Source organism: Nicotiana tabacum, unplaced genomic scaffold (assembly GCF_000715075.1).
Source record: "Nicotiana tabacum cultivar K326 unplaced genomic scaffold, ASM71507v2 Un00003, whole genome shotgun sequence".
NCBI classification, from domain to species: domain Eukaryota; kingdom Viridiplantae; phylum Streptophyta; class Magnoliopsida; order Solanales; family Solanaceae; genus Nicotiana; species Nicotiana tabacum.
Window position 1 is genome coordinate 328,834 of NW_027438241.1, and position 20,697 is coordinate 349,530.

Consider the following 20,697-nt stretch of genomic DNA (forward strand, 5'->3'; position numbering starts at 1 on the left):
CTGAATCGAAATAAGGAAATAGTTTAATGATTCTCTAACGTTGGCTTGCCTGGCAAGTGAAATGTTAGGCGCCATCACGATCCCGTCGGTGAAAAATTTTGGGTCGTGACAAATTTGCACGTATAAACCAAGTACGTACTCATCACCTCGCGTACATAGTTTCAATTACACAATTTACACATAAGACTTAATGCCTAAGGGGTAATTTCCCCTACTCAAGGTTAGGCAAGATACTTACCTCGTTTCGCAACCAAATTTCAAGATTCCAATAAAACTTTGCCTCGTGAATTTGTGTCTGAAAGCTTCAAATCTAGTCACAAACAATTCAATATACTCAACACGAATCGTAGGAATTAGTTCCATATGAATTTTGCTAAATATCACAATATAAATCCGAAATTAACTCAAAAATCAATAGTGGGGCCCACATATCGGAACCCAAAAAAGGTTACAAAATATGAACGCCCATTCAACCACGAGTTCAACCATATAAAAATTATCGAATTCCGACATCGGATTGCCCTTCAAATCTTCATTTTACATTTTTGGAAGATTTTATAAAAATTTGATTTTTCTTCCATAAATTCATGGATTCATGATGTAAATGAGTATGGAATCATGAAGTATAATCAATATAGGATAAGGAACATTTACCCCAATATTTTTCTTGAAAATATCCCGAAAATCGCCTCTTCCCGAGCTCCAATTTGGTAAAAATGGAAAATGGGACGAAGTCCCATTTTCAGAACTTTAACATTTTGCCTAGTGATTTCTTCTATGCGATCGCGGACCAACTCACGCAATTGCGAAGCACAAATTTTCATTGCCGAAAAATATTTCTACGTGATCGCGGTGTCCTTCACACGATCGCAAAGCATAGGATCCTCAGCCCTACGCGATCGTGGACAGCCACACACGATTGCATAGAGCAAATGCGTGGCCCAGTCTTCTGCCTCATTCCTCTTCGCGAACACGGCATTTCCCACGCGTTCGCGTAGCACAGCCTGGCCAAAACCTACGCGATCGCGGATGCCTTCACGTGATCGCATAGCAAAAAAATCTCACTGCTCCAACTTAGCCTACGTGATCGCGGACAGTCTCATGCGATCGCGTAGAAGGAAATCAGTGACAGAAAACCAGCATTCTTCACCTAGAATGCAAAGTCCAAAATTGATCCGTTAACCATCCGAAACTCACCCCGAGGCCCTCGGGACCTCAACCAAATACACCAACAAGTCCTAAAACATCATACGAACTGAGTTGAAACCTCAAATCACATAAAACAATACTAAAACCACGAATCATACCCCAATTCAAGCTTAAGGAACTTAAAATTTTCCAATTTCTACATTCGATGCCGAAACCTATCAAGTCAAGTTCGATTGATCTCAAATTTTGCACACAAGTCATAAATGACATAACATACCTATAAAAATTTCCATAACTGGATTCTGACTCCGATATCAATAAAGTCGACTCTCGGTCAAACTTCCAAACCTTCTATTTTTAACTTTCGCCATTTCAAGCCAAAATCAACTACGGACTTTCAAATAAATATTCGGACACACTCCTAAGTCCAAAATTACCATACAGAGCTATTGGAATCATAAAAATTCCATTCTAGAGTCGTTTACTCAAAAGTCGATCCTCTAGTTAACTCTTTTCTTTTAAACTTCTTAAATAAGAATTGTTCTCCCAATTTGATCCCAAATCGTCCGAAAACCAAACTCGATCACACACGCAAGACATAATACGTATTACGAAGTTATTCGGGACCTTAAATCGTTGTACGGAGTGTAAGTTCTTAAAATAACAAGTCGGGTTGTTACAGACGGATGCGATCAAGTCCACTACAAAAGAACTCAAGCTAGTGGCCCTATTCGAAAAGTTTTTAGAAAGGAAGTTTCACCTAGGAACAAGACAATCCCAAACTCAGGTTAGAATTTATAAATTTTCTTAAAGCTAACGCAAATTGTTGTGCGTGGTCGCACTCAAATATGACAGGTATCCCATTAGCAGTGGTTGTGCACAAGCTAAGCCTAGATTCAAACTTTCCACTGATAAGGCAAAAGAAACGCCCAATAGCGGAGGTTAGTAGCAGGTTTGTTAAAGAAGATATAACCCAATTACTCAACATTGGCTCAATCCGAGAGGTAAAATATCCAGAATGGTTAGCCAACATAGTTGTATTACCTAAAAAGAATAACAAGTTTAGAATGTGCGTAGATTATAAGGATTTAAATAAGGCGTGCCCTAAAGACTCGTTCTCATTGCCAAACATTGAACAAATGATTGATTCTATGGCCAGACATAAGTTGATGAGTTTACTCTATGCTTATTTCAGGTACAATCAAGTCAAGATGAACATGGAGGATCAAGAAAAAACTTCTTTCATAACGAACTTTGGCACATATTGTGATAATCTGATGCCATTTAGGCTTAAGAACGCCGGAGCCACTTATTAGAGGCTCGTTAATAAAATGTTTAAGAATCAGATAAGCAAAACCATAGAGGTATACATTGATGACATGTTAGACAAGTCTTTGAATGCAGGAGATCATTTGAAACACCTCTTATAGACTTTTGACATCCTAAGGAAGTACAATATGAAACTCAACTCGGAGAAATGTGTTGGTTCTGGTAACTTCTTATGGTTCCTAGTCTCCTAAAGAGGTATCGAGGTAAATCCTAATAACATCAAAGCTATCGAGAACATTCCGGACCAGCTGACAAATGTAAAGGAAGTACAAAGGCTGACCGAAAGATTGGCGACTCTAAGCAGATTCATCTTGAGATCTTCTAAAAAAGTACCATCACTTCTTTTCACTTTGAAAAATAAGAACAATTTCAAGTGGACTCTAGAATGCCAATAGGCATTGAAAGACCTAAAAAGATACTTGTCAAGCCCCCCGTTATTGTCAAAACTTGGGGAAGACGAGCAGTTGTTAGTCTACCTAGTGGTATCGGAAGTGGTGATAAGTGCCATTTTAGTCTAAGAGGGAGTAAGTACGCAATTTTTCGCTTATTATATTAGCAAAATACTATCGGGAGCGGAAACACGCTATCCGCACATCAAAAAGCTGTATTTCAATCCCGGATTAGTGCCATTGGCTGCTAAAGAAGCAGTGCTGGTGTCGGAAATGACATCGGGAGTTTAGACCTTGTTTACGGATGGGGCTTCCAATGTAAAAGGGTCCGGCCTCGGGATAGTTCTAGTCACACCCTCAGGAGAAACCCTGAGGCAGGCCATTAAGGCTGTTCCATTAACCAACAATAAAGCCAAGTATGATGCTTTGGTTTATAACATTTGGTCGAATGATAGTAAGACACGTGGAACCGAAGGTAAGAAAAAGGCAAGTCAGGCAACAACCAATACCGGACACAACGAATGTAATCGACATCGGGTAAATTATCAAGGATTTTCTATCGGATAGCATTCAATGAGGGAATATTCTCTAACATTAAATGAGCGACCGTTGCAGAGAATAATTGCATTCATGACCTGCCGTTACATATTCATTAATGACTCTTTTATTGTCATTTAAGAGGAGCTTGATCATAGGATCTTGTTTTCCTAGGTAAAGCTATAAATACCAAGCTCAACAACCATTGTAAAGACTTGAAATTTTCTTGAGACATAAGCTATATTTTACTTTTGCGCTCAATTAAACAACTTTATTTGCTCTTTATCATTGCTTTCACTTTTGTCCTCGGAGGCATTGCGCTCGGAGCCAGACTTGTCATCTTTTTCAATTTCAATTACTAAATTCAAATTTTAATCTTATATCTTTATCATTTTTGGATCAAATTAGTTCGTTTGTCTATTAACCACGTAACAAATTCAACTGTATTTTACGGGTAAACAACTAAAGCTAGAAAGTATTTCCCGGAAGAATAATGGTAATGTATATGTTATAATTAACCATAATTATGATATTGTTTGGCTAAATGATTTGAAACTTTAATATTTAAATAGAACAAGTGTCACAAATCTAAATAAAGACTTGAGAAATGGATTCATTGGACCGCTTTATTCTATGACCATGACCGTGTCAGAGCTGTTGTATAGAACTTATTGTTCAATACTCTATTTTTCCTAACAATAACAATAATTATTATAAAAATAATAAAACCAATCAGCTGCAAATCGGTGTCTATTTCTAGTAAAGAATTTGGTAACACATCTTAAATACAAATGAATAGGTGAAACGTGTCTTACAAACCCTCTTTTATACAACTTTTTCTCTGAACCTTTTTATTTTTTGTTTTTTGTTTTTTTGGAAAAATTAAAAGTCAACAACGACATATACTACCCAGACGAAATACTACTTTAACTCCCAGCTTTAGTTCCCATTTGATAGTTATATACTTATATACCGGATCCACATGAACTATTGAAAGAGGACAAGATGTATTATACTTTTGCTATTTAGTATCGGAAAAAGATCAAATTTATCCTCTGCTTTCGAGTTTCAATATATATATATATATGTTCTATGTTATACTTTTTCAGCCACAAGTATTTGTCCATACGCAATACTAACGGAGCTTCATCGTGGAGGAGCTTTCAATCGGTTAAAATCTTGATAAGGCGAATTCCACGGATAAATATATTTTGAAAAAAAGTCCAATTTCATCCCACTAGTTTTAACTATGTTCTGAAATTTCCCTCCAATATACTATGGTTAAACTTTTTTTTTTTTTTTTGGTTAATTTTTTTGGGAAGGCTTGAAATTTCCTTAGTATTTAGTTGGTGGAAAATATATAGAGGATCAGAAAATTTCTAAGTGAATATTTTGGTTTTAATCACTAATGTTGATACATGTTTGGTAGATGATTTCTTGTCATTTGCACGAGAATGGGTAGAGTAATTAATTGTGACCTGCTTGCAGAAGAGATAAAATATATCTAAAAATTAGACGATATGCGTGCAAAATATCCCAAATGACACCATTAAAAAAATAAAGAAAGTATGGCTAAGCTTATTTATTAATTACGTACTTATTAGAAAGGGAATAAGTGAGAGGTGACTTGGACATGTTAGCAAGTAAGAGAAGACACATTTAAGTTGACTTGGACATGATTTAAATGAGAGAATTAAGGGGAATGGTTCGTTTGTATAGCCAAGAACTAAACATTCATAAAAAATGGCAGATTTAGAAGGAGGAAGCAACACAAATTTAGGCGACGAAGAGAAGTTGTTGGAATTAGCCACCACTTCCAATGGCCCCCAATTGCATCGTCACTACCAACAATTTTCTTCACGTAATGTTGTTGTGTTATTCTCAGCAGTTGCTCTTTCAATTCTCCTTCTTTATCACTCCTCTTCTTATCCTCTTCAATTCTTTCCCAACTCCTCCTACAAATATGGAAACACAACTCCGTCGTCAAATGGCTCCATCGCTGAAAATTCTATTGATCATGACAATACTGCGAATGTTTCTGCACAAGGAACCCAGCCTTTAACAGTAAGTCTCAAATTCATCCTTTCCCATGCACATGAATTATATGTCTAGCTACTCTGTTTTCTTTTTCTTTTTCCATTTGTTTAACTTCTATACAATAATCATATAAAAGAATTTTAACACTATCAAGTTACCGAAAAGATAATTTAAGGTAAAAATGACAACAACAAACCTAGTATAATCTCACATGTGGGGTATCGGGAGGGTAGTGTGTACGTAGACCTTATCCCTCCTTGGAGAGATAGAGAGGCTGTTTCCGATAGATCCTCGGCTTAAGAAGAGATGACAAGGAAGAAAAGGGAAGAAGAAGAAGAAGAAAGAGGGGTAAGAAAGAAAGAAGAGGGAGACAAAAGACAAAATTTAAGGTAAAAATGACTGATAAAAGATTTGGACTAGTAAGTTGGAAAGTAAGGGATCTTACATGCTTGTTATAATAAGTTAAACTATATTGATATATAGCGTAAAAAAACTGTCTTCATATATAAATTAAATCCTTCTTTTTTCATTCTTCACCAGAATCTTTTATATGACTTTTTCGGCCAACATCTATATTGAGAAAAAAAAAAATAGTTTGTGATTGTGGGAAAAGAAGTTTTTGGACACACAGTTGTAGTTTCTCCTAATTTTATCTTTACGGAGATTTTTGAGTGTTTTATAAGTAAATGAAGAATTTTTCAATTGAAGAACAATCTCAAACACTTCTTCAGTGAGTAAACCTCTTCTGGAAAATTAATTTTAAACTTCTTGAACGAAACTCATACAATCATGTGGTCCAAAAAAAGATTCAGAAACTTGAAAATATCAAACAAGCAATAAATAAGTTGAACGTGCTAAATCCAGGTTAATAGAGGAACTGTCTTAACCTTCAATTGTCATCCTTAAACTTTTTACTATTTACTGATTAGTCGCTCTATATATCTGTGTGGTAGTTTTACGGTTGACAATGTCCAATTTTTAGATAAATATTTATCATGAATTCCGATTCTACTTTTATTATTTTGTATAATATAATTATATTGAATGTAATCTGTCGAAATCAGACGTTTTGAAAATTAAAGTGAGACTTTTTAGGCAAATTGTTTTTTGTTTTAAGTATAAATGTCAGATCTGTTAAATCAGCCAAATACTATTCTACTCTTCAATAAGTCACAAAAGATGCCCTCTAAGAATGATAATCTTTCGCGCATTCCCTAAGAAGAAGAATATATGTAGGAAAATAAGCAGACTTTTCAATGCCGTCTAAAGTTGCTATTATTCTAGATGCATGGAGTGACTACATAAATACTCCCTATATAAGGCACCAAAGCAATTAATTATGCATAAGGTTTGACAATAAATTAGGGGAAAGAAAAAACGTACGTAGCTCTAGTAGAATTTCATCAACAGAAAATTGCATAATGGACTTTCTCATTATATATGCAAAAGATAAAATAAATAAAGCATTCTCTCTGTCTAGCTGTTTATTAAATAACTCTACGCCCTAATTTTTAATTTAAGAGGAATATAGTTCCTTTCTTTCATAACGGCATAAAATTCAACCAGCTACGCCCTAACGAGTCAAATTATAATTATAACTCAGTCCCTAAGGGTCGGCTGACGAGCTCTGGGCGTATATAATTTTCTGCTCATAATCTGTCAAATTATAGTAAAGTTTAAGATATCGTCTCACAGAGATTGGAATCACCTACACTACAAATTTGTATTATCTTTGTCACTATTTGGGAGAATCAAATTGGTGAAAGGAGTTGTTCTTAAAAATATAAAATAAAAGCAATATATAGTTTTATAATAAAATATAGAGGTTGGGATATTGCGAATCAGCAAGCTCAAAGTATTATAATAAAATCAAAATTTTACTATTCATTTCTCTATTTAATGAAATGATTGCTTATTTCTAATTCAACCAAATCACATAAAAGTAACCAATTAATAACACCTCTTTCGATTAGTGTAATCAATCGATTAACAGTGAAACAAAGACCTTATTTAAAGAATGATCACTTATTTCTAAGACATCACTCCACGTAACAACAATATATAAATAGCACCGCTCAAGCTCAATGTTATTAATTTATTGACAGTTAGTGACATTAAATAATAATTGACTAATAACACCTCTTTCGATTAGTGTAGCTAATCAATTAAAGCAATATGGCTTCAAACAAGAATTATCTTAGTTCAGTGCACCAAGTGAGAAAAAACCTCTTTCGATTAGCCTTTGCTAAATCAATAAACTTGTTTAAATCTTTCTCTTCTCCCAAATAAGAAATAGAATAACAAGATAAAGATTTCAGAGAGTGATATAATTATATCAAATAATAGAAATAATCAATATCAAATACCTTGGTGTATAAAGATGATTAAGAGGAAATTTCAACATAAGAAGATAATAAAATTAAGATAAATATTATAACACTTTTGTAGCTTCATCTAGTATCCCAACCAAAGAAAATTACTCCATTATGGAGAAAAGATAAAATAGAAAATACTATTCCTACTATGAAAGAAATAACTTTTAAAACTAAAACAAAGCCAATATTAAAGTTGTTGTTCTCTGAACAAGAATTGTTCTCCCTTCCGCTGAAAAGTCATGCTTATTTATAGGAAATTATGCCCGTAAACTTCTTAGGGATGTCATCCTTGGATTGAGGATAACATCCCTAGCTCTTGAATCAATTTCTTCTAAGTGCCTCTTTCCACGGATGACATTCTTAGAATTGAGGATGACATCTTTGGATCGAGGATGACATCCTTGGATTGAGGGACTTTTTGTTGTCTCTGCTTGAACACTCTTCTTTCTCCTCTTTTTCTTTTCTTTTCTTTTCCTGCAAAATTTATTAATAATTTATACAAATATTGAACAAAAAGTTATATACATAAATAAAGTATTTGTTTATTTAATATAATATATTCCTAAAAATATACATAATATATATACTTATCACCGGCTATATGAATTCTCACTTCTTCATTAAACTCAACTTATATCATCATAATATAATAATAAATTTTTTATAACAAGTCTAAAACCTATTAATTTCACGTGTTGATTAAACTATGAGAAACGTCAATCTCACCGCGTGACTTCCCCATAAAAGCAAAATGTCTCAATTCCCCCAACTACTCAGGAAAATGTCTATTTCTACACAAAAAGTAGAGGAATGTTATAAGAAAAATTAAATTATGGTGGATGTCTACTCTTCCTTCATGATTTCTTAAATGCTTAATGACATATTCAATGACATATTTCTATACTTAATGACATATTCAATGACATATTTTTCTTCACTTTTCATACCTATATAAAGGCCTTGTAATAGATAGGAAAATACACACAATTGAAGAAGAAAATCTCTTCCTTCTCTCTATCTCCATTTCTTGTTCATGTTTTACTAAATTGCTTTTATTTCATAACAACATGTCTTGTTCATGTTTTACTAAGTTGCTTTTATTTTATAACACGTTATCAGCACGAATTGCTCATTTTATAATCTTCTATGTCAAGACTTTGTAAGTTATAAGCAGGCAATGAGATCAAGTACAATAAAAAATGTCTTGGATGATAATACAAAGATAAGTTTTACATCCATCTAAACCCATTCATATTTTCATATCTTTGCATTAACTTTATGTGCATTGTTTAGTAAAAATATTTTTTTCAATTGTATCCAGTGAAATAAAGAACTGGAAAGGTATGTCTTTATTTGCTACATCTCTTATAGGACAAAGATAATATTCTAACGTATATATATGTTCTGACCTTTTACATACTATGATAGATAATTATTAAGGTAATTTAGTAATAATATTTTTACCATCACATGATGTATTTCATTGAAAGCAAAATTATCAAATATGTAGGCGATTTTACAGTACCTTGCAAATTTGGCATTCGAATATACAATCAATATAAACTCATTATAGTTATAATTTATAATAGTCACAGTTATGCATTAAGCCTTAAATATTTTTGCTGGAAACATAAGGCTCATTCCTCCGTATTGAATTGTTTTGGTGAAGTTCTTATAGTCTTTGAAATATAAGTGGTTATAGGTTATCTGCACCTTTCCCCTAATTAATTTATTAAAATGTAAAAGTGATTGTATCATTTGAAAACAAAATGGCATATATCCTAACTAGCATTTTTGTAGCAGAGGAACTGTTTCAAGATTGAAATAGTTATATATGTCTTCTTGAAAGTTAATTTACTTATGCCTATCATTATGAAGTAATAATATTTTAAAGGCTCGAGTGCGAGTCCTAGTGAATTTTGGCCCATTATGCCAAAGTTTGAGGGTAAGACAATGGGTTCAAGTCCCAACGTACTATGTTGATGAAAAGACGTTGGATTCAAGTTCCAACGCATTATGGCCTAGCATGCCTTTATATGGGTAAGGCATTGGGTTTGAGTCCTAATGCACCATATTGATAATAATAATAATAACTAAAGAAAAAATAATGTAATTTTTATGAAAAAGCATGAATCTTGTCCCACTTGATTTTCTCCATTCTTGAAGTGAATGTGATAGCAGTGCATGATAAGTCTAAATAAAGACAAGTGGTTGACCAATGAATGTGGGCGTGCGAAAGGCCAAAATAATAATAGTTATCACTATGGTAATTATAAAAAGGGAGAAATTCTTTGAAGAGAATGTGACTTGTGATAAACATTGAGATTGCATACTCATTCCTGAAAGTGAATGTGAAAATATATATATGATAAAGATTATGCATAATAATGTACTTGTGCATAGTTGGATAAATACTACAACTCACCTCTAAGGGAGGTTTGAGACAAAGAAAGATAATGAATATTATTGTGTAGTTACATAAATATATCATTGGTCGCATGCATATGATACGCCAAAATATATTTTGTCATGCCTTATGAAAGTTATTAAAAGCAAAATTAAAGCAAAAAAAAATTATTTTGCTTGTGATGATTTTGAACATTACAATTATTATGATATGATTCTCTTTGTGAAGGAGACATTCATTATATGGATGGTGTGACAAAAGATCTTGTAGTACAAAAACAGTTAAGAGCTCTGAAAGAACTAATTTGTTACTACCCGGATGAATGAAATTGTTCATAACATTAATATTGTAGTAAGTCTCAAAAGAAGTATTTTAATTTACAAATATATTAGCCAAAGTGGTTGGCATATTGAGACTATAAATGAAAAGAAGATTGAATATCTTTATATTACTATAATCATACCGGGTAAATATGAAAGGTTACCTGACTTTTTTTTTATTTGTACTACACAAGTATAAGCATGATGATGCAATCATAAGCCACAAGTAAACTAGAGGTTTACTGAAATAAATATTAGTTGGAATGACCGGTTGACCATCTCGGTTCAATTATGATGCGAAAAAATTAATTGAGAATTACATTGGCATATATTGAAGAAATATAAGATTCTTCAAGAATTCTCTTGTGCTGCTTATTCTCATGATATACCAGTTAAGGTTAGGGATTGAATCCTTTGATTTCTGGAATGAATAAAAGGTGATAAATATATGGGCCCAGTCACCTTCCATGTGGACCGTTTACTATTATATGATTTTCATAGATGCATCTATTTTATGGTCACATGTGCATTTGTTATCAACTTGTAGTTTGGCTTTTGCAAGATTGATTGCTCAAATTATTAGAGCGCAGTTCCAGAATATAAATTATGATGATTTATCTTGATAATACTGGTTTAAATCCAAGTTGGTTTAGTAGAAATTGTATGCCTCCAATTATATCTAAACCATTGGTTATGAGAACAAAATTTCCAAAATAAAATTTGGTATTTGATGTATTATTTAATATACAATAGCACTTGTAAGCATCTAGCCAAGTTATGATAACTTCTCCCTATCACAATCGGTTCAGGGTCAGGAACCAAATAATTTCCATCTACAAATATGAATATGCTATATGATTTAATTGTTTCACCACAGTGCACAAAGATGGATCCCCAAATAAGGCTAGGGATATGTGTTGGTGATCCCAACAATAGGGGGAGAAAATGGGCAGCTGAAAAAGTAATGTATGTAATGAATTATTATGAGTACATCGAGATCCTCGTACGAGAAAATGTGAACTTGAAGTTCAAGTGATAATTCATTTGCAAAATATTGTCGGGCGTATTTGCTGACCCAAAGCTCAATGTCATATTCAGCTGCTAATGCTCCAAATAAAATAAAGTCCATAATGAATAGAGTCCATGGCATGCATAAAGCATAATAGACTAATCGGTTCCAAAGATAAAACTCCTTGAAGAAGGAGAGGAGTAAATATTCAAGATGGTCATAATAAAGAGGCAAGTGCTCTAGAAGAGCACCACGACATAACACTTCATAAGACCTCATGGGAGAGGCTCAGGTACCTGAAAATAATAAGATAAAGAAATCTCAATAATTACACAGATTCGGTTCGGTCGCAGGAGCGAAGAAAGTTATGTCTTTATTGAATAATAGTAGAACCGATATAAAATGATCGTCAACGATATTGTTAATATAATGTAGCGCTCAATATTATTAATATTGACGAGGATCTTGAGCTCAAATCTGTCATAAAATTTGGATAGATAAATAATTGGCCAAATAAAAAATACGCAATGAAAATTGATTTCACATGAAAAATATGAAGTTGGACGGATAGTCCCAACACCTGAAAGTATAAAGCCAGTTGAGGTATAAATGTATTCTTGTGCGGAAAAAAAAAGGTCAAGTCGATAGACATAAAGACGACTTGTGTCACAAGAAGATTTGCAAATATCCTGGCATTGATTATATAGAGACATGTTCTCCTGTGGTGGATGTCGCCATTTCAGGTTTTAATTTGGCAATACAAGAAAAACGTGATATGCGTATAATGGAAATCATTGAAGGATTTAAATTGTTCTGAAGCATATTAAGGTTTTCAAGTAATTTATTAAATAAAGCTTCAAAAATCCTTATACGGATTGAAACAATTAGGGCATATGTGGTATAATCGCCTGAGTGAGTACCTGTTGAAAGAAGGATACAAGAGTGATTCAATTTGTCCTTGTGTCTTTATAAAAAGATCTGGATCTAAATTTGTTATAATCACCGTGTATGTTGATGATTTAAATATCATTGGAACTCCTAGGGAGCTTCCTAAAGCAGTAGAGCTTCCTAAAGTAGTAGACTATCTAAAGAAAGAATTTGTAATGAAATCTTGGAAAGACAAAATTTTGTCTTGGTCTACAAATTGAGTATATGAAAGATGGAATTTTTGTCCATCAATCAACATACACTAAAATAATTTTAAAGCGATTTTATATGGATAAAGCACATCCATTCCGACCTCATGAAAATAATGAAGAGCTTCTTGGTCCCGACGTACCATATCTTAGTGCAATTGGTGCACTAATGTATCTTTCTAACATTACAAGGTCTGACATAACTTTTTCAGTTAATGTCTTAACAAGATATAGCTCTGCTCCTACAAGGAGACATTGGAATGAAATCAAACACATATTGCGGTATCTAAAAGGGACTATCGGTATGGGATTATTTTATGGAAATGATTACAGTCCCGATCTTGTTAGTTATGCCGATGCTGGGTATTTATATGACCCACAAAAAGTTCGATCTCAAACAGGCTATGTGTTTACATATGGAGGCACTGCCATATCTTGGAGATCGACTAAGCAATCAATCGTGACTACTTCATCTAATCATGATGAGATAATTGCTATTCATAAAGCAAGTCGAGAATGTGTATGGTGGAGGTCTATAATACACCTTATTCGAGACAAATATGGTTTGAAGTGTGACAAACCACTCACAATTTTGTATGAAGACAATGCAGCATGCATATCCCAGTTGAAGGGAGGATTCATAAAATGGGATAGGATAAAGCACATTTCACCAAAGTTATTTTTTACACATGATCTTCAAAAGAATGGTGATATCAATGTGCAACAGATCCGTTCAAGTGATAATATGGCTGATTTGTTCACCAAATCTCTACCGACGTCAACCTTCAAGAAACTAGTGTACAAGACTGGGATGCGAAGGCTCAAGGATGTGAATTGATGCTCTCATCAGGGGGAGTTAATACGCGTTGTACTCTTTTGTCCTTACAAGGTTTTGTCCCACTGGGTTTTCCTTGCAAGGTTTTTAACGAGGCAACCAAAAGGCGTATTTCTAAATATGTGTACTCTTTTTCCCTCACTAGGATTTTTTTTCCCATAGGGTTTTTTTTTTAATAAGGTTTTAACGAGGTACATTATCTATGGACATCCAAGGGGGAGTGTTATAAGAAAAATTAAATTATGGTGGATGTCTACTCTTCCTCCATGATCTTCTCAAATGCTTAATGACATATTTCTATGCTTAATGACATATTCAATGACATATTTTTCTTCACTTTTCATGCCTATATAAAAGCCTTGTAATAGATAGGAAAATACACATAATTGAAGAAGAAAATCTCTTCCTTCTCTCTATCTCCATTTCTTGTTCATGTTTTACTAAATTGCTTTTATTTCATAACAACATGTCTTGTTCATGTTTTACTAAGTTGCTTTTATTTTATAACAAGGAAGACTTTCAAGCCAAATTGATTAATTAAAAATTGAATAGTAACAAAATATAGTTGGCCCTACGGATTTTTTTAATTGTCATCTTCAAGTACAACTGTGATTTTTTGCTTTATATATTTTGCTTCATTTGAACAATTTGTAATTCATGGACCCATTGTGGGATTTATTTAATATAATAGCTATTAGGTGAATAACCTAGTGGTTTATTTGCTTAAAAAAGAAAACTGTGATTTTGTTTCACAACCATCATCCTAAATCGTGAAGACGTAATAGTTCTTATGCAAATTTAACAACAAGAGTAGAAAGTACAGTTTGGATTATTTCTTTAGAACGACAACAGATTCCATCAGTTAAACAAATTTGGAACCCAAAATATACACAGGGATATGTAGCCAATGTATGGTTGTGAAATTATTTAATTTACATCGATGTAATTTATCCTCAGGTGAGCTGATTAATTAATACTTAAAAGGATCGATAAAAAGAAAACTTAAATTAGTTTTTCTTTTAAATCTATCATTTGTTAAATATTCAACGTCTATATACAGGTAATCTATTTTATTTTTTAAGTGATTAATTTTTTTTTTTTGAACGGTTACCTATAATTATCTTTTTAGGTGGCCAAACAAGGCAAATATTCTTTTGCATTATTAGTTTACAAAAGCTAAACTCTTCTTTAAATGATTTTACATTAAATCATTACCAAATTTATGTACATTTTCAGGACACGAAGAATATGCGAAGCAAGTTAGAGGAAATGTTAGAAAAAGCAGCAATGGGAGACAAAACAGTGATAATAACAACCTTAAATGCAGCATGGACAGCTCCAAACTCCATATTTGATCTTTTCTTGGAAAGCTTTCAAATTGGGAATCAAACGAAACCTCTGTTGAAACATATTTTAGTTGTAGCTTTGGATCAAACTGCGTATTCTCGTTGCTTGGAAAAACTGTACCTTCACTGCTATGCTCTCACTACAGAAGGCGTTGATTTCTCCGGTGAGGCGTATTTTCTGAGCGATGATTACTTGAAGATGATTTGGAGAAGGATTGATTTTTTGCGTACTGTTCTGGAGACGGGATATAACTTTATTTTCACGGTACTCCTCCTTCACTCTATAATAAAAATGTTACTGTAGTATTTGGTATAACGGGAGTTCTGTTCCATGAAAAATGTTCCTTTTTTTAATGTTTGGTTGATGGCTGAAAAATATTTTCAAAATATATATCTATATATATAAACTATATAATAAAAATGCTAGCAAATCAGTTAGTGTTATGATAAAATATGTAGGTTTAAGAGAAAGATAATTGATAATAATGTCATAATATTGCTTGGAGCAAGTGATATGAAATTAAAAGTGGTTCTAAGGAAAATGACTTCGTCCATCAGTAAGGAAAGTTGTTTCCAACCTTGTGAGGGAAAATATTTCCCTTGAAAACTTTTTTTGTGTAATCAAACAACATAAAATAGTTGCCTTATTATGAAAAATATTTTACTGGAAAATGATTTTTGTCGTACCAAATACTCCCATAATGCTTCCCCATCCATTTTCTGAATTTCGATGGCTTTCATTACTCTTGATAGGCATTAGAATATTTGGGGGGAAACATAATGTTTAATTAATGATATATATATATATATATATATATATATATCCTCATTCTGGAGGTTATAAAAGTGGTGTCTAGTAATCAATATTTCTACTTTGAAAATTTTTATATATTGCTCCAGTGCTAGCTATATATTGTAATGTATTTGTTTTTCCATGTTCTTCAGGATGCTGATATATTGTGGTTTCGACAACCATTTGCACATTTTTATCCTGACACTGATTTCCAAATTGCTTGCGACCATTATTGGTATGATTCTTTCGATTTGGACAACTCACCAAATGGAGGTTTCAATTTTGTGAAATCAAATAATCGTAGCATCCAATTTTACAAGTTTTGGTATGATGCAAGAGAGGCTCATCCAGGAAAAATGGATCAAGATGTACTAAACATGATAAAACACGACCCTTTTGTTAAAGAAATTGGATTGAAAATAAGGTTTTTGGACACTGCTCTTTTTGGGGGATTTTGTGAGCCTAGTAAAGATCTCAATTTTGTTTGCACAATGCATGCAAATTGTTGTATAGGACTTGAAAATAAAATACATGACCTAACAATGGCCATTGATGATTGGAAAAAGTTTATGGCTTTGCCTGGTGATGATAGGATGTCAAAGCCACAAACTTGGACTGTTCCAAGAATCTGTGGTTAAAGTTTGATGATAAATTAGAAGAAAAATCTTTTTTTCTTTTATTTATGGTCCACGCAGGTATAAAATCCTCCATGTTACCTCTTTTTTTGTTTTTCCTTTTATTAATTTCCTTTTTAGTATCCTTGAGAGGCAGATTAAGGATTTGAACATTACAGGTCTGGATTTGTAATTTTAGCAAGCCTCATTTGATTTAATGGGTTCGAACTCTATTATTTAGTGGACTGTTTAATACATATACAACTTCGAGCAAAGCTTTATAAGTCCTTTGGTATCCTAATCCTTTTTAATCATATATATTTGAATGGAGGAATTAATTCATCTGAGATGGACAATCGTTATCATTGTACCAATTAAAGTATGATCAGTAGCTCCAGAATATCTTATTTATTTATTTTCCACTAATAGAACAAGTGAATTTGAAATTGGCGTTTTATAGAGTACATGTTTGTAAATATTCCATTGCGAGTTTGAAGACTGAATTAAAAAGGGTTGATTACGAAGGAGTTTCTTTTTTATTTTTATTTTAACACTATCCTTACAATTCAAGAACGCAGAGTCCTTTTTGAAAGATTGTGTATAATTAGGATGTTGTAAACATGCATGCAGTGAAAGCAAATCAACAATCCTTTAAATTTCATTTTTGGGCACAAAACCTTACAAATTGTATGTGTAGAAGAACACGCACGCTCATATTGCTATATATATATATATGATCTAATGATAGTATAGTAATTCAGTGTCGTCTTCATCTCTTTCAAACTTGTTGTTGTTGTTGGAGTGAGAGAGTGTCTTATTATATTCTTGACTATGGATAATAAACTTGATGATGATACTGCTGCTTTATCTCTAGATCTGTTGTTGTTATTAGAGGCGAGCTGCCAATATTAATTTGAAGTAGAATCTGAAGATTTTTATCCCCAAATCCTCTTTGCGGGAGTTGAATATTTTGGTGATGTAATTACCGCCTTTGCAGCGTTAGTAAGAATCGTATTGCTTTCACTTCTACAAATTACTTTTTTTAAACAAGGAATCGGAGTTTTTCCATTTCCTAAAAACACGCTTTTTTTCCCTTTCTTTTTCTCCAAATTTCTAAAATATACCTACACCTAAACAAGAAGGAAAATATGATTTAACTTGTACTTATTCACAGTAGCTCAGTGTATACGGTCGAAGTTGAGCTCGACTACAACTTGGTAGATTAGGCTTGGAACGTGGCGACCAAGGACTCAAGATCGACCTCAAGTCCCACTGAGCTAAAACCCGAGGTCGAAAAGACTACATTCGAGGAACATTAAGTCCGGTGTCGACCTTAGCCTCGAACGAGCTCGAAAAACATTGTTGAGGTAGCTAACAGAAGCCCGAAATATCTGTGACTGGTCGGATATTACGGTAGGGATCTCGGCACGAATCAATACGGAACTGGCAATCAGCGAATCAAAAGATCTTTTACCTTTTATAGAATTGTACCTAAAGAAGGATTCCTCTACGAAGAACAAAGTGATTCCGGGCTGTTGGCCCGTGCTCGGGCTAGCACCGATACTTAGAATACTTCGGTGTCGGTAGGAGTTGATACTGCTCCGACCAGGCTTGATGAGGTTGAGGAGGGGACTTCAACCCAAGTTCCCGAGCTGAGGGAGACCGAGGATGTTTTGCCTCGGGGCAAAGAGACCATCGAAGAAGCTACGGATGCCGGTGTGCAAACTGAGCTTGAGGCTCCCCAAGATGGAGGCGGCGCTCAAAAGGACCTACTCGGGGCATAGAGATCAGGGATTCTCCCTCTTTCCCTTCTTTCTCCCAATCGATGATACGTGACGCTCAAGCTGTGGAGATTTGTCACGGGGAAGGAGCCCATGGAGGGGAGGATCCTTTCCGTGGTTATTTTATCGGGGTAGAAGATTCCACCGGTCCAGGTGACTTAGACATTTCAAAGAAGGGCTCGAGTGAGATGGGAGTTCCTTGCCTTTTCAATGAAGCCCAACAGGCCCTGAATCTGGTAAGTTCATACTGTCTTTGTTAATTTTCATACTTGTGTTTTTCTTTCCTTGTATAATCCCTTCCTTTTATTTTTGTAGGCTTCTGTGCTTTATCACGAGGCTTTTCTCCAATCCTGAGGGGAGCTGAGCCGGTACGAAGCCAAGTTCGAAGGCTTACTGAGGAGAGAGATGCTTTAAAGCTTATCAGTGAGTAGAGAGAAGGAGAAGTAAAAGGACTTTGGGCCGAGCTGGAAGCATCCCGGAGAGAACAAACTGAGCTGGCCAAGCAGGTAAAAAGAATCTTTGAATTTAATGATATTAACTCGGGAGTGATGGCTAACAGTTCGGTCCCGCAGGTCGAGCAAAAGTTTGATGTGATTAAGAAGCTTCGTGTTGAAGTGGACGCAGTGAAATCGGAGCCCGAGGAATGGATGGAGAACATGGACCGCCTCGCCTCTGAAAAGGAGACTGCCCGAACTCAATTGGCTTCGGCTGAGGCCCAACTCCGAAGCTTGAAAGAGAAAACCTTGGTGCAAGCCAAGAAAATAGAAGAGTTCCAGTCTCGGTTGAGTTCAGCAAATTCTGATAGAGAGAAGCTGGCCAAGGAACTTGCAGCGGCCAAATAGGAAGTCGAGCAAACCATGGCCAATGCTGATGCAATGGTGTCTATTTATCGATTTGATGCCGAAGCAGCTCAGGTTCAAGCAAAGGAGGTTACTGAGGCTACTCAAGATCGAGCAAACTGGGTTGCTGAGCATGCTAAATGCCAGTCTCGAAGGGAGACTCTTGAATAGATCCATGCTCGTGGCTTCAATCTTACAGTTGAGATCGAGAAAGCTAAGGAGCTTGAAGCCGAAACCAGATTGTTGGCTTTTCCTGATGATGATACCGGGAGTACGAGCGGATCTGACAGCGAAGGGGACCTCGAGGGCAACTCCGAAGCTTGAAAGAGAAAACCTTGGTGCAAGCCAAGAAAATAGAGGAGTTCCAGTCTCGGTTGAGTTCAGCAAATTCTGATAGAGAGAAGCTGGCCAAGGAACTTGCAGCGGCCAAATAGGAAGTCGAGCAAACCATGGCCAATGCTGATGCAATGGTGTCTATTTATCGATTTGATGCCGAAGCAGCTCAGGTTCAAGCAAAGGAGGTTACTGAGGCTACTCAAGATCGAGCAAACTGGGTTGCTGAGCATGCTAAATGCCAGTCTCGAAGGGAGACTCTTGAATAGATCCATGCTCGTGGCTTCAATCTTATAGTTGAGATCGAGAAAGCTAAGGAGCTTGAAGCCGAAACCAGATTGTTGGCTTTTCCTGATGATGATACCGGGAGTACGAGCGGATCTGACAGCGAAGGGGACCTCGAGGGCGAAGATGCTGCTCCCGGAGAGGACTAAGTCCTTTAGTATTTTTTCATTTCTTATAAGACCGTTTTGGTCTTTTGTAAAGAGATTTGATCGGGCTATGCTGCCCTTGTAAATGATTTTAGAAATGTATAAAAAACTTTCTTCCTTTCTGCCTTATAAAATTGTGAAGTTATTTTCTAACGCCGGGGTTTAGATAATTTGATCAAAATGGAACTAGTGTAACCCTTAGACCTTTTGATCGAGTGAGTGTTTGCTCAAACTCGAAATAAAAAACAGCCCTTAGGCTTTATGGTCGAGTGAGTGTTTGCTCGAACTCGAAGTAAAAAATAGCCCTTAGGATTTATGGTCGAGTGAGTGTTTTCTCGAACTCTAAGTAAAAAACATCCATTTAGGCTTTATGATCGAGTGAGTGTTTCCTCAAACTTGATGTAAAATATGGCCCTTAAGATTTATGGTCGAGTGAGTGTTTGCTCGAACTCAAATTAATGTAGCCCTTAGGCTTTACAGTTGAGTGAGTATGATTTCTCGAACTCGAATTAATGTAGCCCTTAGGCTTTATGGTCGAGTTAGTGTTTGCTCGAACTCTAATTAATGTAGCCCTTAGGCTTTACAGTCGAGTGAGTATGATTTCTCAAACTCGAATTAAGGTAGCCCTTAGGCTTTATGGTCGAGTGAGTCTTTGCTCGAACTCGAATTAATGTAGCCCTTAGGCTTTACAGTCGAGTGAGTATGATTTCTCGAATTAAGGTAGACCTTAGGCTTTATAGTCGAGTGAGTGTTTAATCAAACTCGAACTAATGTAGCCCTTAGGCTCTACAGTCGAGTGAGTATGATTTCTCAAACTCGAATTAAGGTATCCCTTAGGCTTTATGGTCAAGTGAGTATTTTCCCGAACTCGAACTAATGTAGCCCTTAGGCTTTACAGTCGAGTGAGAATGATTTCTCGAACTCGAATTAAGGTAGCCCTTAGGCTTTATTCATAGTTCCGATTTGGGGTTATGGTTCGAACTCCAATCATGGTCGGCCATTAATCCTGTTTGCATAATAGATCAAGAATATGAAGC

General features: G+C 34.9%; 1 protein-coding gene across 1 annotated transcript; it reads left to right on the forward strand.

The window, feature by feature from the left end:
• The first annotated feature begins 5,031 nt into the window (after positions 1 to 5,031).
• Positions 5,032 to 16,494, forward strand: LOC107803264 (uncharacterized protein At4g15970-like). Its single transcript, XM_075248624.1, has 3 exons — positions 5,032 to 5,468; positions 14,760 to 15,134; positions 15,815 to 16,494. Exons 1-3 carry the CDS (start codon positions 5,148 to 5,150, stop codon positions 16,298 to 16,300), a joined length of 1,182 nt encoding a protein of 393 aa, XP_075104725.1. The 5' UTR covers positions 5,032 to 5,147; the 3' UTR covers positions 16,301 to 16,494.
• Positions 16,495 to 20,697: the final 4,203 nt, after the last annotated feature.